The sequence below is a fragment of the Octopus bimaculoides genome, chromosome 15, assembly GCF_046866305.1.
Source record: "Octopus bimaculoides isolate indiv1 chromosome 15, ASM4686630v1, whole genome shotgun sequence".
Lineage (NCBI taxonomy): Eukaryota > Metazoa > Mollusca > Cephalopoda > Octopoda > Octopodidae > Octopus > Octopus bimaculoides.
The window spans coordinates 14,123,935-14,141,613 of NC_142942.1; the positions used below are offsets into that span (position 1 = coordinate 14,123,935).

The window sequence follows — 17,679 nt, forward strand, 5'->3', positions numbered from 1 at the left end:
GGAGTTCGGCGACATGGTCTGGCGAGAACACTTTTTCTGAATTTCCTGACGACTTCATTAATTGCAGCATTTGTTGCTATAACAACAATTGTTGTTGTTGTTGTTGTTCTTTCAGTTGTTGCTGTTGCTTTTTTTTTTTCAACTCGAGCAAACCCGGCCAACAAATTTTCCATAATTTTTGCAATTATATTTTTTCCATAAAATTCACACAACAAAACTTTGTTGGTTTGTTGACATCTCATGAGTTGTTAATTCCTCATGAATTATCAATTCCTCAGAGTTTATTAATTCCTCACAAGTTATTTAAATCCTTGTTGAGTTCATAAATTTTTCATGAGTTGTTTAAATCCTCGTCACCACTGTTTTATCTTTACAAATGTTGGATTATTGTAACGTCCACTTCAGTACACAATATACCTAATAAAACCAGTAAAGACACAACTATCTCTGACTGCTTACTACATACTCCAGTACTTCATGTACTTCTCTTTACTTATAGTGGCTAGGTTATTCCATTCATCATACAGGAGGGGCATACCATTATTACTAATTCCCTACAACAACATATATACTCAATGGGCTTCCACACAGTTTCCATCTACCAAATTCATTCACAAAGTATTGGTCAGCCTAAGGCCAAAACAGGACACTCACCCAAGGTGCTCAACCTCAAAACCCTAGGGTTGCAAACCTCATGCTTCTTAACCATCCAGCCTAGTCCGTAATTACATTTTATTTTTGTTTTTGTCATGAATGTTTGTTTTTTGTTTTTCATTTTAATAACTTCATTTCTTTTTCATTTTTTTTTTTTCGTTTTGTTTTCTTAATTGTAGTTGAGTTCTACAGGTGTGACCGGGTTGGAGCAGACTGTGGTCAGTGTTTGAGTACATATTGGAGATATCCTAGCATGAAGTGTGTTTGGTGCAGTACAGGCTGTGAGAATGAAGTTGAATGCAGTGGTCAAATAATGGACTCCTGCCCTGCTCCTAAGATAGCATGTGTAAGCATTGCTGTTTTCCTTTCTAAATATTTTACTGGATTTGATTGTATATAAACACATTTTGCCCCGCAAAAGCAAACTGTCTAAAAAAAAGATCACCCTAAGTCTTTATGCAAAAATGTATGTATGTATGTATATATGTATGTACATATAACTATGTGTGTGTGTATGTATATAGTAGCTTTGTTAGAAATTCTTCAAAAACATTTTATAAAGCCTTTCTTTGAACAAACTATTCTGTTCTTATTTTCTGACAAGTTCTCTTTAATGTTTGTCCCACCTAGGTTTATCCTATGTCCAGTCCTGTAAGGGGAGGCACTAACGTAACAATTGAGGGCCAGAATTTTGGAATTCGTTTTGAAGATGTTAAGAATGTAACCTTAGACGGAAATGCATGTGAACCAATAAAGTCACAATACAAAGTATCAAAAAGGTAAAACAATTTTTCTATTTTACTCTAAAAATTTGTCTTTGCAATAACAAACACCTTTTCCAAGAAAAATGGTAACCAGGAAACTGTTTACCATTATTTTTTTTCTGCTGAAGGTATAGGTAACACATTGCTTCTGAATCAGTGTTTTTCAATCATTTTCTTCCTAAGGACCCCTTTGGTTCCCTCCAAACTATTCAATGTTTAAAAAATTACATTATATTTTTGTAACTGAATACTATTATGAATCCAGTGAAGGCGCATGGCTCACTGGTTAGAACCTCAGGCACACAATTATGAGGTAGTGAGTTTGATTCTCAGATCGGGCTGTATGTTGTGTTCTTAAGCAAGACACTTTATTTCACGTTGCTCCAGTTCACTCAGCTGTAGAAATGAGTTGCTATGTCACTGGTGCCAAGCTGTATTGGGGCCCCCTTTGCCTTTCCCTTGGATAACATCGGTGGCGTGAAGAGGGGAGGCTGGTATACATGGGTGACTGCTAGTCTTGCATAAAACAATCTTGCTCTTACTTGTTCCTCAGGTGGGAACTCTCTGGATGCAATCTCATGGTCATTCATGACCGAGGGAGGTCTTTACACATTAGAAATTGTATTAAAAATTTGTTAAAATATTTTGTGTACTGTAGAAGTATAACCAATTTATTTCACATGAATTTTAATAAGAAGATCTTAAATGGACCCTTAAGGACCATAGGGACCCCAGTTGAGAACTGCTGGTCTAAATGAATTATTCTGCAAATAATAATAATTATTGTTATTATTATTATTATTATTATAAGCTTAAAGCTTATAAGAGATTAGCATGTATTGGCATAAGAGACAAGATTTCACACATTTTCTGTTTACCAAAAATCACAAAAAAACATGGGGAATAAAAACATACTTAGATACACACACACACACAAACACACATATGCACTTAACAGTATATATTTTGTCTTGTATTTAAATCAGTAACAGTTTCATGATAACAATTTTTCATTGTTTTCTCCAGTAGATATGGACAACCCATTGCTTCCAAATGAATTAATTATGTATTTAAACTACTCAATTATATATATATATATATATATTATGTGGTAATCATTCAACATGTAGAAAAGTACTCAATCAGTAAAGATAATCTTATAATAAAAAAACTGAAAATCTTGTAAATACAGCTACCTAGGGTTTCCTGGTCGAATAACAATTTATTCCTCCGCTATTTATATATACACACACACAGTCACACACACACACACACACACAGATATATATACATCCGTATATATGTATATGTGTGTGTGTGTGTATTGGCCCCAAGTATCTTTAGGATCTGAGTAACATGCGCATACCAGCTGGTATTATTACTGCATCTTTTGCGTATCTGAGGCAATCTCATTACGTGCATCGTTCATCTTGGCCTTGATAGGGAAAGCAAAGATGAATTATGCACATAACAAAATCACCCAGATATGCAAAAGATGCAGTGACAACACCAACTGGGACAGACAGACGGACACACACACGCATATGTATGTATGTGTGCTCATACTCACACGCACTTATGTTTGCAAATATATTCTTTCACTTTATCCAATTTCTCTAGAATTGTATGCAAAGCAGGCCACAGTTCCAGCTCCCAGGAGAGCCAAGGCTATGTAAAGGTGAAGATCAATGACTCCTGGACTTCATCTACGAAATATTTTTTTTATAAGGTTGGTAGATTATGTCTTTGATTTCTCTTAAAAAACCTTCCCTTAAAAGCTGCTTTTGTTGTTGTTGTTGTTGTTGTTGTTGTTGTTGTGTGGCCTCAGGTCATTACTGATCCAGTAGAGCTGTAACCTGCCTGCAATCAGCATTGAATTGGCAGTACTAAAACAGCTGTACCAAAACGTCTCTATACCCTGTTCACAAATGGATAATTTTTTTAAACCTGTGCTGGTACCATATAAAAAACATCAACTACACAATGTAAAGTGGTTGGCATTAGGAGGGGCATCCAGCCATAGAAACCATACCGAAGCAAACAATCAGAGCTTGGTGCAGCTCTTCAGCTTGCCAGCTTCTGTAAAAACCGTCCAACCCATGCCAGCATGGAAAATGGAGATTTAATGATGAAGAAGAAGAAGAAGAAGAAAATAAGCAGATGTGAAAAACCATTGAAACTATGATCTGAAAGTCATGTAACTTAAAATTTATATTTGATATATTGAAATTATTCTTAACTTATCTAATTAAATCTAAAAGTCATATAACTTAATTTAACATATTTTATATATATTGAAAACGCTCTATATACTTATTTAATTAAATCTAAAAGTCGTATAACTTAATTTAACATATTTCATATGGAGATAGGTGTATGTCCATACTTTATCTAATTAAACCTACAGAAATATACTCAAATTTTAATATTCATCGTTTGCAACTCATTAAAATTGAATTATCCGCTATAGCTCAACATCAGAGGTCTTCAAACTTTTGCTTCTTGTGTATTCCTTCATCTTGTCCGATAGTATTAGCAGACACCCTGTGTGAAGAATATAGCATAAAATGGTTGGACACCATAGAACGGACAATTAACATTTATTAATATTAGTATTAGTATTAATATTATTATTATTATTCAGTAGTCTTATTTTTCATGTTTTCACTAAACTACCAAGCACAGCTCTGTGTGCCTTGGATATGTGCTGTGGTTTGCTTATTATTATTATTATCATCATTATCATCATCATCATCATCATTAGCTAAAGTGGCAAGCTGGCAGAATCGTTAGCAAGCCAGATAAAGTGTTTAGCGATATTTCGTCTGTCTCCATGTTCTGAGTTCAAACTCCACCAAGGTTGACTTGGCATGCTAACAGTTATCCCACCTTTCCACCTTACCAATAATAATAGTATTAATAATCCTTTCAACTAAAGGCACAAGTGCCTGAAATTTGGGGTGGGAGAGGATAAGTCGACTTCATCAGCCCCAGTGCATAACTGGTACTCATTTTATCGACCCCTGAAAGGATGAAAGGCAAAAGCGACCTCGGTGGAATTTGAACTCAGTACATAATGATAGACAAAACACTGTTAAGCATTTTCTTTGCAGAGATGCTAACAATTAACGATTGGTTATCTTAATTATTTAGTGTTCAGATTCTTCTGTCAAATGTAATACTTACTAATCCATATTGTTTTGGATTAATCAAGCATTATGTTGTCGCTTAGAGATTCTGATGGTGTGGTTGTCTATTTTTAGAATGACATTATAGGGTAGATGAGTGAGGCCAGATCTGACCAGTTTGAGCATAAAACAGGTAGAATTATTTGACCGGATATGGCTGGTTTAGGTGCTAAAGGGTTAAACAAGTAAGAAAAGTATTGAAATGTGTATATTTTGTGCACTTTCTTTCTCAGTCTTTGACTTAATATTCAGATTCCTAATCTCACCAAAATTAATCTAGAAACAATTATTTCCCATACAGTAACTGACCACCAGGGTGCGCCACCTGTCTAAAACCCATTCTTCACAACAATAACAAGCGGCTCTCCACACATTCTCTGGACATGATTATGGTTATGACCTAGTCTTTTACTTGTTTCAGTCTTTGGACTATGGTCATGCTGGAGTACTGCCCTGAACTCCCTACACTCATTTTTTATGTCTAGTACTTAATCTATCAGTCTCATTGCTAAACTGCTAAGATACAGGGACATAAACAAACCAACACCGATGGTCAAGGTGATGGTAGAAAACAAACATAATATAAACACACATACACACCACACACATGATGAGCTTGTTTCAATTTCTGTCCACCAAATCAATTCACAAGGTATTCTTCATCATCATCATCATCATTGTTTAATGTCTGCCTTCCATGCTGGCATGGGTTGGACAGCTTGACAGGAACTGGCAAAGCCAGGGGTCACTACAGATTTCCTCAAATACTAAAACAAAACATATTTCCATTATACCAGACATATCGCGCTGTCACCTATCAAATGACCCCTCCATGCTACCACCCAAACATGCAGCATTTTATTGTATTTGAGGAAATCTGAATTATATTTTTGCTGTTTTCTATTTATTTATATATTTTTTTTTTTCTTCTGTCATTCAGGATCCACAAGTCCTCAAAATTATTCCAAATATTGGACCAATGTCAGGTGGTTCGCTGATTACAATTATGGGTCGACATCTCAACACTGGAATGAATATAGTTGCGAAAATTGGATCATTTGATTGCCATATTCAAAGGTAAATCGTTAACGATATCTCCTATAATACTTTTGTCAATTGCACTCATATAACTGTGGTTATACAATACTCATAATGCTGTCTTCAAAACAACAATTGATTATATCGACCCCATGATAACTGAACCAGGAATGTAAAAGTGATGTGACCAAATAGAATGGGGTGCTGAAAAGTTCCTGGTTTTGGGTAAAAGAAAATACAGGGGATCAGTTAATTATGATTTTATTCAACATGTTCCCCTCGCAGATTCAAACACTTATTGCAGTGATCATTCAGTTTTTCTAAGCACTGTAAAAAAACTTGGAAGGTTGGGTCTCCAATCAGGCCTTTCACGATACATTTAAAGTCAGGAACTTTTTAGCGCTCACCTCATGTATATAAATATATATATATACACATATATAGTTCGTTTTCTATATTTTCGTTTTTATGTTTCCGTTTCTTGTTGTGTTTAACGTTTTTTGGGTGTCCTGTACCCACATATGCATGTATATATACATATATATGTTGGTATGTACATATATATATATATATATATATATATATATATATACATACATACATATATAAGGGCATACTGGAAAGATCTTGGCTTTGGGTTAAAAGAAAACATAGGAGAATCAGTTAATCATGATATTATTCAACATATTCCCTCTTCAGATTCACACACTTATTGCAGTGGTCCTTCAGTTTTTCTAAGCCCTGTAAAAGAACTCAGAAGGTTGGGCCTCCGACCAGGCCTTTCACAACACCCTTAAAGCCAGGAATCTTCCAGCGCCCACCTCATACTACAAAGACTGTATTTTTGCTTTGCACAACGCTCTACCGATTCTGCCAATCGTTGCCTATAAAACTTGATTGATTTCATTATCTTACATTCTTTTACATGTTTCAGCCATCCGACTGTAGTCATGTTGGGGACACTGCCCTGAAGGGGTTTCATGTTGAGTTGAACAAAGTGACCCCCCCCCCCAGTATTTGTTTTTAAGTCTGGTACTTATTTTATTAGTCCTTTTTGCTGAACTGCTAAGTTATTGGGATGTAAACAAACTGACACCAGTTGTCAAGTGGTTGTGGGGAACAAACACAAAGACGCACACAAAAAAACAAACATATAATTATATATATACACATACATATATACACACACATACATACATACATGCATACACACATATCCATACATACATAAACACACACACACACACACGATGAGCTTCCATAGTTTCCATCTACCAGATTTGCTCACAAGGCATTGGTTGGCCCAGGGCCATAGGAGAAGACGCTTGCTCATGGCACTGTGAGGTGGAGCTAAAACAGAAGTCACATGGCAAGTTTCTTAATCACACAGACTTAAGAAAACAAAAATAAAATAAATTAATAGATATAGGTGCTGGCATGGCTGTGTGGTAAGAAACTTGCTTCCTAACCTCATGGTTCTAGGTTCTGTCCCACTGCATGGCACCTTGAGCAAGTGTCTTCTGCTATAGCCTCTGGCCAACCAAAGCTTTGTGAGTGGATTTGGTAGACAGAAACTGAAAGAAGTCCATAGTTTATTTATATATATGTGTGTGTGTGTATATATATATATATATATATATATATATATATATATATATATATGTGTGTGTGTGTGTGTATGTCTGTGTTTGTCCCAGCTTGACAACCAGTGTTGGTGCATTTACATCCCCGTAACTTTGTGGTTTGGCAAAAGATATATCTATAATAAGTACTTGGCTTTAAAATATGTCCTGGGATCGATTCGTTCAACTAAAACCCTTCAAGGCGGTGCCCCAGCATGGCCACAGTCAAATGACTGATACAAGTAAAAGATAAAAGATGAAAAACCATCTTCACTAGTCTTTATTAGTAATCAATCAAGCATCTTTTTTTTATATCACTTTTTGTTATTTCTTTACTGATTTTTTTTTGTTTTTCCCTGTTCTTCTTTGACCATTTTGCAGTCGTACTGTTAGCACAGGCAGCTGTGGTGAAAAAATTACCAATATTACAAGCTGCGAAGAAAAAAGATGTATCTGCAAGACCTCGAAAAATACCAGAAACACCACAAAACCTCTAGATTTCACAATGATGTTTGATGATCACAGATGTAACCATAAAAATTTCTTCAGATATCTTACTGATCCTGTTATTAGTCGAATACATCCATTAAAAAGTATTTCAAGGTATCGTCTATTTTTTCTTCTGTTTTGTTTTGTTTTTTTTTCTTTCCTGATGTATTTGTTTGATGTGTCTAGTTTATTTGTTTGTCTGTGTGTGTTTTCCTGAGAGTATGTTGGTCATACAGGGTTGGCCAAAAGTCGCCCGACAGTAAATCAAAATTCCATAAATACTGTCTGTAATTCTGTATTGACTGTGGAGGCGCAATGGCCCAGTGGTTAGGGCAGCGGACTCGCAGTCGGTGGATCGCGGTTTTGATTCCCAGACCAAGCACTGTGTGTGTTTATTGAGCAGAAACACATAAAGCTCCATGAGGTTCTGGCAGGGGGTGGTGGTGACCTTTGTTGTACTCTTTCGCCCCAACTTTTTCTCACTCTTTCTTCCTGTTTCTTCAGTAATGCTGTGATGGACTGGCGTCCCGTCCAGCTGGGAGGAACACATATGCCATAGAAACTGGGAAACCGGGGTCATGAGCTTGGCTAGGCTTTAAAAGGGCGCATAATAATAATAATAATAATAAATTCTGTATTGACTGGAATGGAAAAATGTGTCGCTCAAGAAGAACTTTGGTTTAAACAATTTTCATGATGTTTCATATTTGGATGATTTTATTAAACTCATTCATTCAGGTGCTAGAAATACCAGCTAAATCATCCTCAAATCTCGTGCTTTATCTTAAAACAGAGAGAGAGATTAGATATACTATTTGAAACAACTGGAGTGGCCTTAACTGGAATGTGTTATTTTTTTTCAAACTTAAGAGACTACCATTAATTAATATATGTTTATGTGGATGAAACATAATTGGGACTCTGTATGCAATATACTTTATCTAATTAAGACAAATTATTTAATTATATTATCCTAAAGACTATAGGTGACGAATTAACAAAAATATCATCGTTAGAGACATGATTAAAAACTATACAAATACATTGACTGACCCATGGTCTCTGAAATTCTGTGTCCAGTAATTGTTGCTCTCCATGCTGTGACCATCCCCAGTGAAACTAGTGACTGTTCTGACTATCCTCAATCAGCATAACCAAAAAAAAAAAAAACACAAAGAGAAAACAAAAAATACAACATGGAAAAGATGAATCAATACATTTACCATTTGTTGATGAAGAACAGGAAAATGACTGGCATTGACATTTTGAATGGTATTTGACAGAAATACCATATGCAGATTGGCATCACGATCACTGAATGTCAACTAAAATAGTTTGCACTTATAGAATATGATGTGTATAAAACAAAAATGGATGTTTCTCTAGAAATAAATCTAAAAAAACTCTGACATGCCTGTTCTCAGTTTGAGCAGAATTCTTGGAATTGGATGTCGTCAGATTATGTTCCTTTGCTCTTTGACTCGTCTCATTCTTTGGTCAGGGGCACCACATTGAAGGGTTTGATTCAGTGGCCCCCAACCAGGGTTTATGCCGGCACTTAGGGATCTATATAAGATTTGGGGGTTAAAATTTATCTGCAGTAAATTGGTTATACTTCTACGATATACAAAATGTTTTAACAGCTTCCCAACCACATGGTTCTGGGTTCAGTCCCCACTGTGTGGCACCTTGGGCAAGTGTCTTCTACTGTAGCCTTGAGCTGACTAAATACTTGTAAGTGGATTTGGTAGACAGAAACTGAAAGAAGCCCTTTGTTTATATATACACTCACATACATATATACATACATACATGCATGTGTGTGTGTGTCAGTGTGTATATATTTGTGTGTATGTATGTCTTTGTATCTGTGTTTGTCCCACCCACAATCACTTGACAACCAATGTTGGTGTGTTTATGTCCCCGTAACTTAGTGGTTCAGCAAAAGAGACCAATAGGATAAGTACTAGGCTTACAAAGAATAAATCCTGAGGGGTCGATTTCTTCGATTAAAACACTTGATGGCAGTGCTCCAGCATGGCTGCAGTCAAACGATATTAAAACATAAAAGATTCCTAATTATATTCAATTATAAATATACAATAACTCTCTTTTACTCGTTTCAGTCATTTGTCAAGCAAATCGACCCTAGGACTTATTCTTTGTAAGCCTAGTACTTATTCTATCGGCCTCTTTTGCCGAATCGCTAAGTTGCGGGGATGTAAACACACCAACATCTGTTGTCAAGCGATAACCTGAATGGTAATACTCAGTTTCGCACCTTTATATATATTATATATATATAGAGAGAGAGAGAGGGGGGGAGAGTGGGGGAGCAAGAGAGAGGTAGGGGACAGACTCTGACCCATGCAAGCATGGAAAAGTAGACTTTAATTGATGATCAATAAATGTGGTGCTGATGATAATGATGATGATAATGATGATGATGATTGGTGATGATGTAATTGTTTTTCCTCTTTCAGTGGTGGCATGAATTTAACAGTCACTGGTCAAAATTTCCATGCTGTGAAATATCCTAAGATGTATATTTCCAGCGACAACTCACAGCCCAATAAAACCAAATATGAGGTAACTGTCAAAACTTTTTGTTTCTTTGTCTTTTTTGTGTTGTTGTTGTTCCCATTTTCCCAGTATAAATGAATAATAAACATTAAAACAACAGAATGGTTTGAAATAACAAGTGATTATCCAATCAAGACTTGAAATGGAGATTGTTCACATCTAATTTAATGAACAACTCTACATCATACAATGCAGAGTAGATCAAAGGATATTAAGTAAAGACCCTGAAGAAAATGCACTGGTATTTATAGTAGGATTGCAATGGTTGCTAACCAATGCAGTTGAAACATGTGTAGGTCTATGTGAAGTTGTATATATATTAAAAGGAATTAAAAGTAATGCTATGCAATTTCGTAATAATCCTCATCATTATCATTGTTGATATATATATATATTACAGAGATGTACTTGCATAGCAAGTGACCTGATCTGAGATCATGTGCTGAAACAAAAACAATTGCAGTATGGAAGGTCTTTATAAGCCATTTAAAAACACACAAAAACCATTAGATTCACTTCAACATTTAAATTTAATTTCTCAAAATATTTTCATTGCTTTGAAACTGCAGCCTGTCCACTGAAAAACATTCTGTGATGCACGGAATCTTGTCAGTGAACAGGTAAATAAAGTATGATAAAAAAAAACCTTGGAAACCTAGGGAATAATGCTCTAAATGGAAGAAATATTTTCATCCAGAAAAAATATTATATATATATATATGTGTGTGTATGTGTATATATTACTTTCTAAACTCGCTCTCCATTCTTTTCCAACTGGGATAATCTTGCATCTACCACACACCAAGACATCTATCTCTGTCCCTTTATATCATTAATATCTCAATTGGTACAAAGCCTCAATACTTCTTCCCCTTCCCAGTTAAGGGGGTTTTGTCTTGCTAGGTATTTGATGACCCTGTCAGTGATTGAAACCATGTATAAAGTACCCAATACACACTGTAATGTGGTTGGTGTTAGGAAGGACATGCACCCGTTCAAACGATGCCAAAACAGACAATTGGAACCTGGCGTTGACCCTGACCATACCAACCCCTGTTAAAACCCCTTTATTGTGTGTACTGGGTTCTTTTCACATGGCACCAGCACCAGTGCTTTTTACGCTGCCTTAAAAAAAAGCTATAAATAACAGCATGTAGACTACTGAGCCAAAGATCCCTTGGATAATAAAAAGTCAAAGGTTACCTATGGGGCTTCAACCCACATCTATAAACATCCAAGGGTTTTTTTAATTCAATATTATGCACACCATGGTCAACTTTGCCTTCCATCCTTTCAGGGTTGATAAAATAAGTACCAGTTGAATACTGGGGTCGATGTAATTGACTTACACTCTCCCCCCTAAAATTGCTGGCCTTGTGCAAAACTTTGAAACGAATATTATGCAGGTGCAGGAGTGGCTGTGTGGTAAGTAGCTTGCTTACCAACCACATGGTTCCGGGTTCAGTCCCACTGCGTGGCACCTTGGGCAAGTGTCTTCTACTATAGCCTCGGGCCGACCAAATCCTTGTGAGTGGATTTGGCAGACAGAAACTGAAAGACGCCCGTCATATATATGTATATATATATATGTATGTGTGTGTCTGTCCCCCCACCATCGCTTGACAACCGATGCTGGTGTGTTTACGTCCCCGTAACTTAGCGGTTTGGCAAAAAGAAACCGATAGAATAAGTACTAGGCTTACAAAGAATAAGTCTTAAAGTCAATTTTCTCGACTGAAGGTGGTGCTCCAGCATGGCCTCAGTCAAATGACTGAAACAAGTAAAAGAGTAAAAAGAGAGTATGGTATTATTCATGGGTTTACTTGGTATATTTAACTGTTTTTGTTCATGTTTAAGTATTTTCTGTTTATTTATTTGTTTATCAATTGTTTGTTTGTTTTCTGTCCACAGAACTGTGTAGTTTTGAACAACACTACAATGATATGCCCCACTCCGCCCTGCCCTATAAGTCTGAACCATCATATAACACGCCGTGCAGTACGGTCTCATCAAGAGCAACTTGCTTTCTTAATGGACGATGTTCAGACTGTGCAGCACCTGAACCAAACGCACACCACCACGAAATCGGTTTTACACTACTTTCGAGATCCTGTGATCAATCCATTTAGCGGCATCGATAAAATCAAGCGTCTTAAAGCAGAAGTTTTGATAATAGATGTAAGTAATATATTTTAATCATGCTTTATTATTATTATTATTATTATTTTATGTTTGACTTTTGCTTTGCATTTGTACAAGTTGGTTTCAAGTCTCACCCAGAGACCTTAAGAGACAACACATTAGAAGTTTGTGTTGGTGTTAAGCTTAGGGTGCCATATATTTGGTTTTGCACATAGTGTTGTTCTAGAGAATGTTTAAGAAACCATAAGAAAATTATGAGTTTATTTTAAAATTTTAGATTACAGACAGTATTTTACATAGGATGTGGGCAGTTCCCATGAGAACTATCTTTTGAATTTCTGCCATTTTGGGATTTCCTGGTATCTGAGCAAGGTAGCAATCAGCCCCTTTTGCTATCATTCACAGGGCACCTATGCCAACAGGTATTGTTTTAGTCTTCAGGTTACACATTTTGCCAATTTCTATTTCAAGATCTTTATTATTATCATTATTATTATCATTATTATTATCATTATTATTATTGAGTGAGAGAGCAATACATGCCATCAGAGTGACAATGGGATACAAATATATGAAGCCAAATATAGCCATCATGACTACCCATCTAATATGGATATACCAGACACATGCATCACAATCATAGATGCATAACATGGTAATTTCATATCAAGATAAACTGTGCATGACCTTGCAGGTGAGGCCCAGTTAGAATTTTCTTCAGGTCGAGTAGCCCATCCTGCTCAACAGGTCCCTGAACAAGGTTTGTTTAAGGATGTTGAGCAAAACACCCATGTTTCCAAAAGTGAATTATTCAAACCCCAAAGAATTCCTCTCAACACATGGCTATGATGCTCCCCAACTACTTCTGTTCATGATCAGAGATGCACATATTGTCAGCCACTAAGGGACATGCTCAACTGGTGAAGGTCAAACAACTGACAAGCAAATCTGTGGTATTGAGCAGAATATTTGCTGTAGTCTCATCTTTTATACCAAGACAAAAGAATGTACATGATAACACTTCCAATCAGTTAAGATCAGAAGCCATGAAAGTCACAGCCTGGTACTGCATCCGGGCATTTTTATTATTATTATTATTATTATTATTATTATTATTATGATTATTAAGTTTATATAAGACTGAAGTAACTCAGCAGAAGTTATTTAGATATAGAGAAGAGTTCTTTACTTGTAAAACATCAATGACGAAGAGCTGACGTAATCCATCACCGAAGCAAACAATGACGAAAAGCGTGATTCGAAAGTAACAGATATATATTTGTAGTTGAACTATATTTCGGCATCTTGTGTACCTTCCACAGGTTCAAAATAAACATGTCAGTCTAATTCATTTTTTTTAAAGTTTATATAGGACTGAAGTAACTCAGCAGAAGTTATTTAGATATAGAGAAGAGTTCTTTACTACAAATAAATATCTGTTACTTTCGAATCATGCTTTTCATCAATAATGTTTGCCTTGGTGATGGATTGTGTCAATCGTTTTATAAGTAAAGAACTCTTCTCTATATCTATTATGATTATTATTATTAGCTAGCAGAATCGTTAGCATGTTGGGCAAAATGTTTAGCAGTATTTCATTTGTCACTACTCAAATTCTGCCAAGGTCAACTTTGCCTTTCATCCTTTCGGGGACGATAAATTAAGTGCCAGTGAAACACTGGGGTCAATGTAATCAACTTCTGCCTCCCCTAGAAAACTGCTGCCCATGTGGCAAATTTTGAAACCATTATTATTATTATTATTATTGTTATTATTATTATTATTATTGTTATTATTATTATATAAGGCAGCAAGCTGGCGAAATGCTTAGCAATATTTCATCTGTCTTCATGTTCTGAATTCAAATGCCGCTGAGATCGACCTTCACTTTCATCCTTTCAATGTGATCCCAAAACCTCGTGGCTGTAAGCCAAGTTTCTTAACCACACAGACGTTGAATATTTTATCTGTCTTTTTTTTTTTATTTTATTTCCTTATTTTTATTTCTTTGTTTTTTTTCTTTTTTTCTTTTTTGTCCAGGGTAAAAATTTAAATCTTGCTGCAAGAGAATCTGATGTTATAGTTCGTATTGGCAATGAGAGATGCAACATCACAACGTTGTCTATTCATCAACTGGTGTGTCGGCCTCCTACAGTTCAACCACCTGGGGAAGAAGGGAAAGATATCTCATTACCAGCTGTTGTCGTGAGTAGCCTTTTTTTATTTCTTCCTTGTCCTTTAGTTTCAGTCATTAGTCTGCTGCCATGCTGGAGCACTGCTTTAGCCCTTTTAATACCAACCTATCTGAAACCAATATGTATGTATAAATATATATATATATATGATGATCGCCGTCCCATCAACATACATATCACACCCCATCACACAGTACAATCACTCCGTTGATGACTTTTAAGACCAGCTGCTGACTGACAGGATTTTAAAAAACAAGTGACAGATATTCAAGTTTCTTCTACATCTTTGCCCTTTGGAATTGAAGGAATGTTTTTGTGAACTATCATGTCTTTTAAAGTCCAGATATTGTCTTGCAGGTTTTTTGACATATAACATAAGTCGTAAGAGGCAGTTGGTGTCCAAGATCATTACCTATCAGGTTATGTTGATTTTCATGTGACTTCATATGATTCACATATCCTGCTTTTGACAACAGAACATGATCACATATAATACATATCCAGTGTTCACTGTTGATTACAGTTTAAATTGTTCCTTTGCAACAGGCCCTTTTAAGTTCAGAGTGCTGAATCACCTTTTCTTCCCAGGCATTGCAACCTGTCCTAACAACACCTTTCCACTTGTTCTGATCTAGAACATCATTTTCCCAATCACTTTTGTTCGTATCTAGTACATACATATATAAGGACATGCTGGGAAGATCCTGGCTTTCGGTAACAGAAAATATAGGAGGATTAGTTTATTATGATTTTATTCAACTGACTCTTGTGCGGGTGGCACATAAAATACACCATTTTGAGCGTGGCCGTTGCCAGTACCACCTGACTGGCCTTCGTGCCGGTGGCACGTAAAAGCACTCACTACACTCTCGGAGTGCTTGACGTTAGGAAGGGCATCCAGCTGTAGAAAATTTGCCAAATCAGATTGGAGCCTGGTGTAGCCATTTGGTTTCACCAGTCCTCAGTCAAATCGTCCAACCCATGCTAGCATGGAAAGCGGACATTAAATGATGATGATGATGATTCCCCTCTCCAATTCACTCAATTGTTGTAACGATCCTCGTTTTTATAATCTCTGTAAAAGAGCTTATAAAAGAACTGTCAAAAAACTGTCAAAGAACTTGGAAGGTCAAGCTCCAACCAGGCCTTTTGCGCTACCCTTAAAACCCTGAAGTTTTCAGCACCTCTTCGTATATATTTATTAATTTCTGTATGTTGCAGCTCTTTAATCAACACATCTCTCATTCGTTCTCACTCTCTCTCTTTTTCTTTTTCTCTGCTTCTCATTCCAGGTGATAATTGGCTACAAACAATTCAATGTTGGATATTTAGAATATGACACGGGAATGTCCCTTCCAATGAATATCATCATTGGAATAGCTACTGCTGGTTTTATTGTAGTCATTCTCATCTCCCTTACTATGATCACCTATTGGCGTAAGAGCACGCAAGCTGAACGCAGATACAAAAAGATGCAGATCCAATTGGATAATCTAGAAAGCAATGTGCGGAATGAATGCAAACAAGGTATGGCTCATCCTATTCTAAATTGGAGTGATGTTTCTCTGTCCATTACGTTTTTATGTTCGTTAACTTCTCCTAGACCGTTGGTGCAAGGACAACGAGACTTAAACCAGCAACTTTCCTAATCCCAGGGAATATCCTAAGGGGGTCTATTTCTTTAAGGGCCGCCTAATTAGGGACCCCGCTGACCTCTCCTATTTTTACTGTATTTTAAACTAAATATATGGCATTGCCAACCAAATCGGAGCAATGACAATGAATTTCATACTATGAACTCCCAGGGAGTATCGTAAGGAGGTTCAATTTCTGAAGGGCCACTGAAATGGAGCCATACTGATCCCCCACCCCCTATTTTTACTGCATTTACCTCGCTCCTACACCTGTTGATTAAACTTTGATCAGCATCAGTGCTTAGCACTACATTCAAATCAAGATAAAGAGTTATAACAGTAAATTGCTATTTACTAGTCGACTAAATTAGCCAGAATTACGTCCCTTTACTGAGTTATCTCCCTGTACAGACGCAAAAATACCACATGATGTTTATATTAATGTATATAGACATGCATGCAGAAACGTACGTACATACACAAACCTATTTTAATATATCTTATACGTGTGTGTCCTTTGCACAATTTTCCTCGATGAAATTTTATTCTCGGGGCGTTAGTTAACCTCCAAAAGGTACAGTAGAAGACACCCAAATTTGCACTAAGGGAGACAACTCCTTTTTATCTTAAATATTTATACACTACATCAGTATTTCTCGATCATTTTTAGCCTATTCACAACTATGGTGGACCTTCATACGCATTTGATGTTTAAAAAATCGTATAATATTCTTATAATCAAATGTTATTAGAAATTAGACGTGGCTATGTGGTAAGAAGCTTCCTTTCCAACGGTATGGTTCCGGGTTCAGTCCCACTGTGTAGCACCTCAGGCGAGTGCCTTCTGCTATTTCCTCGGGCCAACTAAAGCTTTGTGAACGGATTTGGAAGACTGAAAGAAGCCCGTCGTATATATATATATATATATATATAAAATTTATTAATGAGGGTAGAAATTGATATTAATCAATTAAAACCAGTGGTCTAGCATATTAAAAAAATCCGAAGATTAAAATTATATTACATACAAAAATAAGAGGAATGACCAGCAAAAGTGGACTCCTATATGCTAGAAATAGATGCCGAATCATCTAACCACGAAAAATATGTTCTCAGTAAAAATTTAGTGACACAACAGACTGTAAAAGGGCAAGACAAATGAAAAAATACTAAAAAAAAAAAACGATTAACCTATGTACCATGGTTTCACCTATTAAAATTTACATGAGTAAATATCTGCAGGATCATCAGTGTAGTCTGTCAATTTATAAAATATAATTTCCAGAACTAGACACAAGACGTCCACCCGAAAGGGAGCACGTGTAGAGTTCTACAAATTATATTCAGAGTATCCTTTCAAATGTCTTCAA

General features: G+C 36.2%; 1 protein-coding gene across 11 annotated transcripts in view; it reads left to right on the forward strand.

Moving 5' to 3' along the window:
- The window catches only part of LOC106873239 (plexin-B), a 287,941-nt gene that overhangs the window by 224,510 nt on the left and 45,752 nt on the right, over positions 1–17,679 (forward strand). For all 11 annotated transcript variants that reach the window (XM_089363453.1, XM_089363460.1, XM_089363462.1 and 8 more), the window contains exons 15-23: positions 834–1,000; positions 1,285–1,433; positions 3,039–3,147; positions 5,547–5,683; positions 7,648–7,869; positions 10,239–10,344; positions 12,250–12,516; positions 14,521–14,685; positions 15,968–16,202. In XM_089363453.1, coding sequence (XP_089219579.1) covers positions 834–1,000; positions 1,285–1,433; positions 3,039–3,147; positions 5,547–5,683; positions 7,648–7,869; positions 10,239–10,344; positions 12,250–12,516; positions 14,521–14,685; positions 15,968–16,202 — 1,557 coding nt within the window. The remainder of the gene's footprint in view (positions 1–833; positions 1,001–1,284; positions 1,434–3,038; positions 3,148–5,546; positions 5,684–7,647; positions 7,870–10,238; positions 10,345–12,249; positions 12,517–14,520; positions 14,686–15,967; positions 16,203–17,679) is intronic.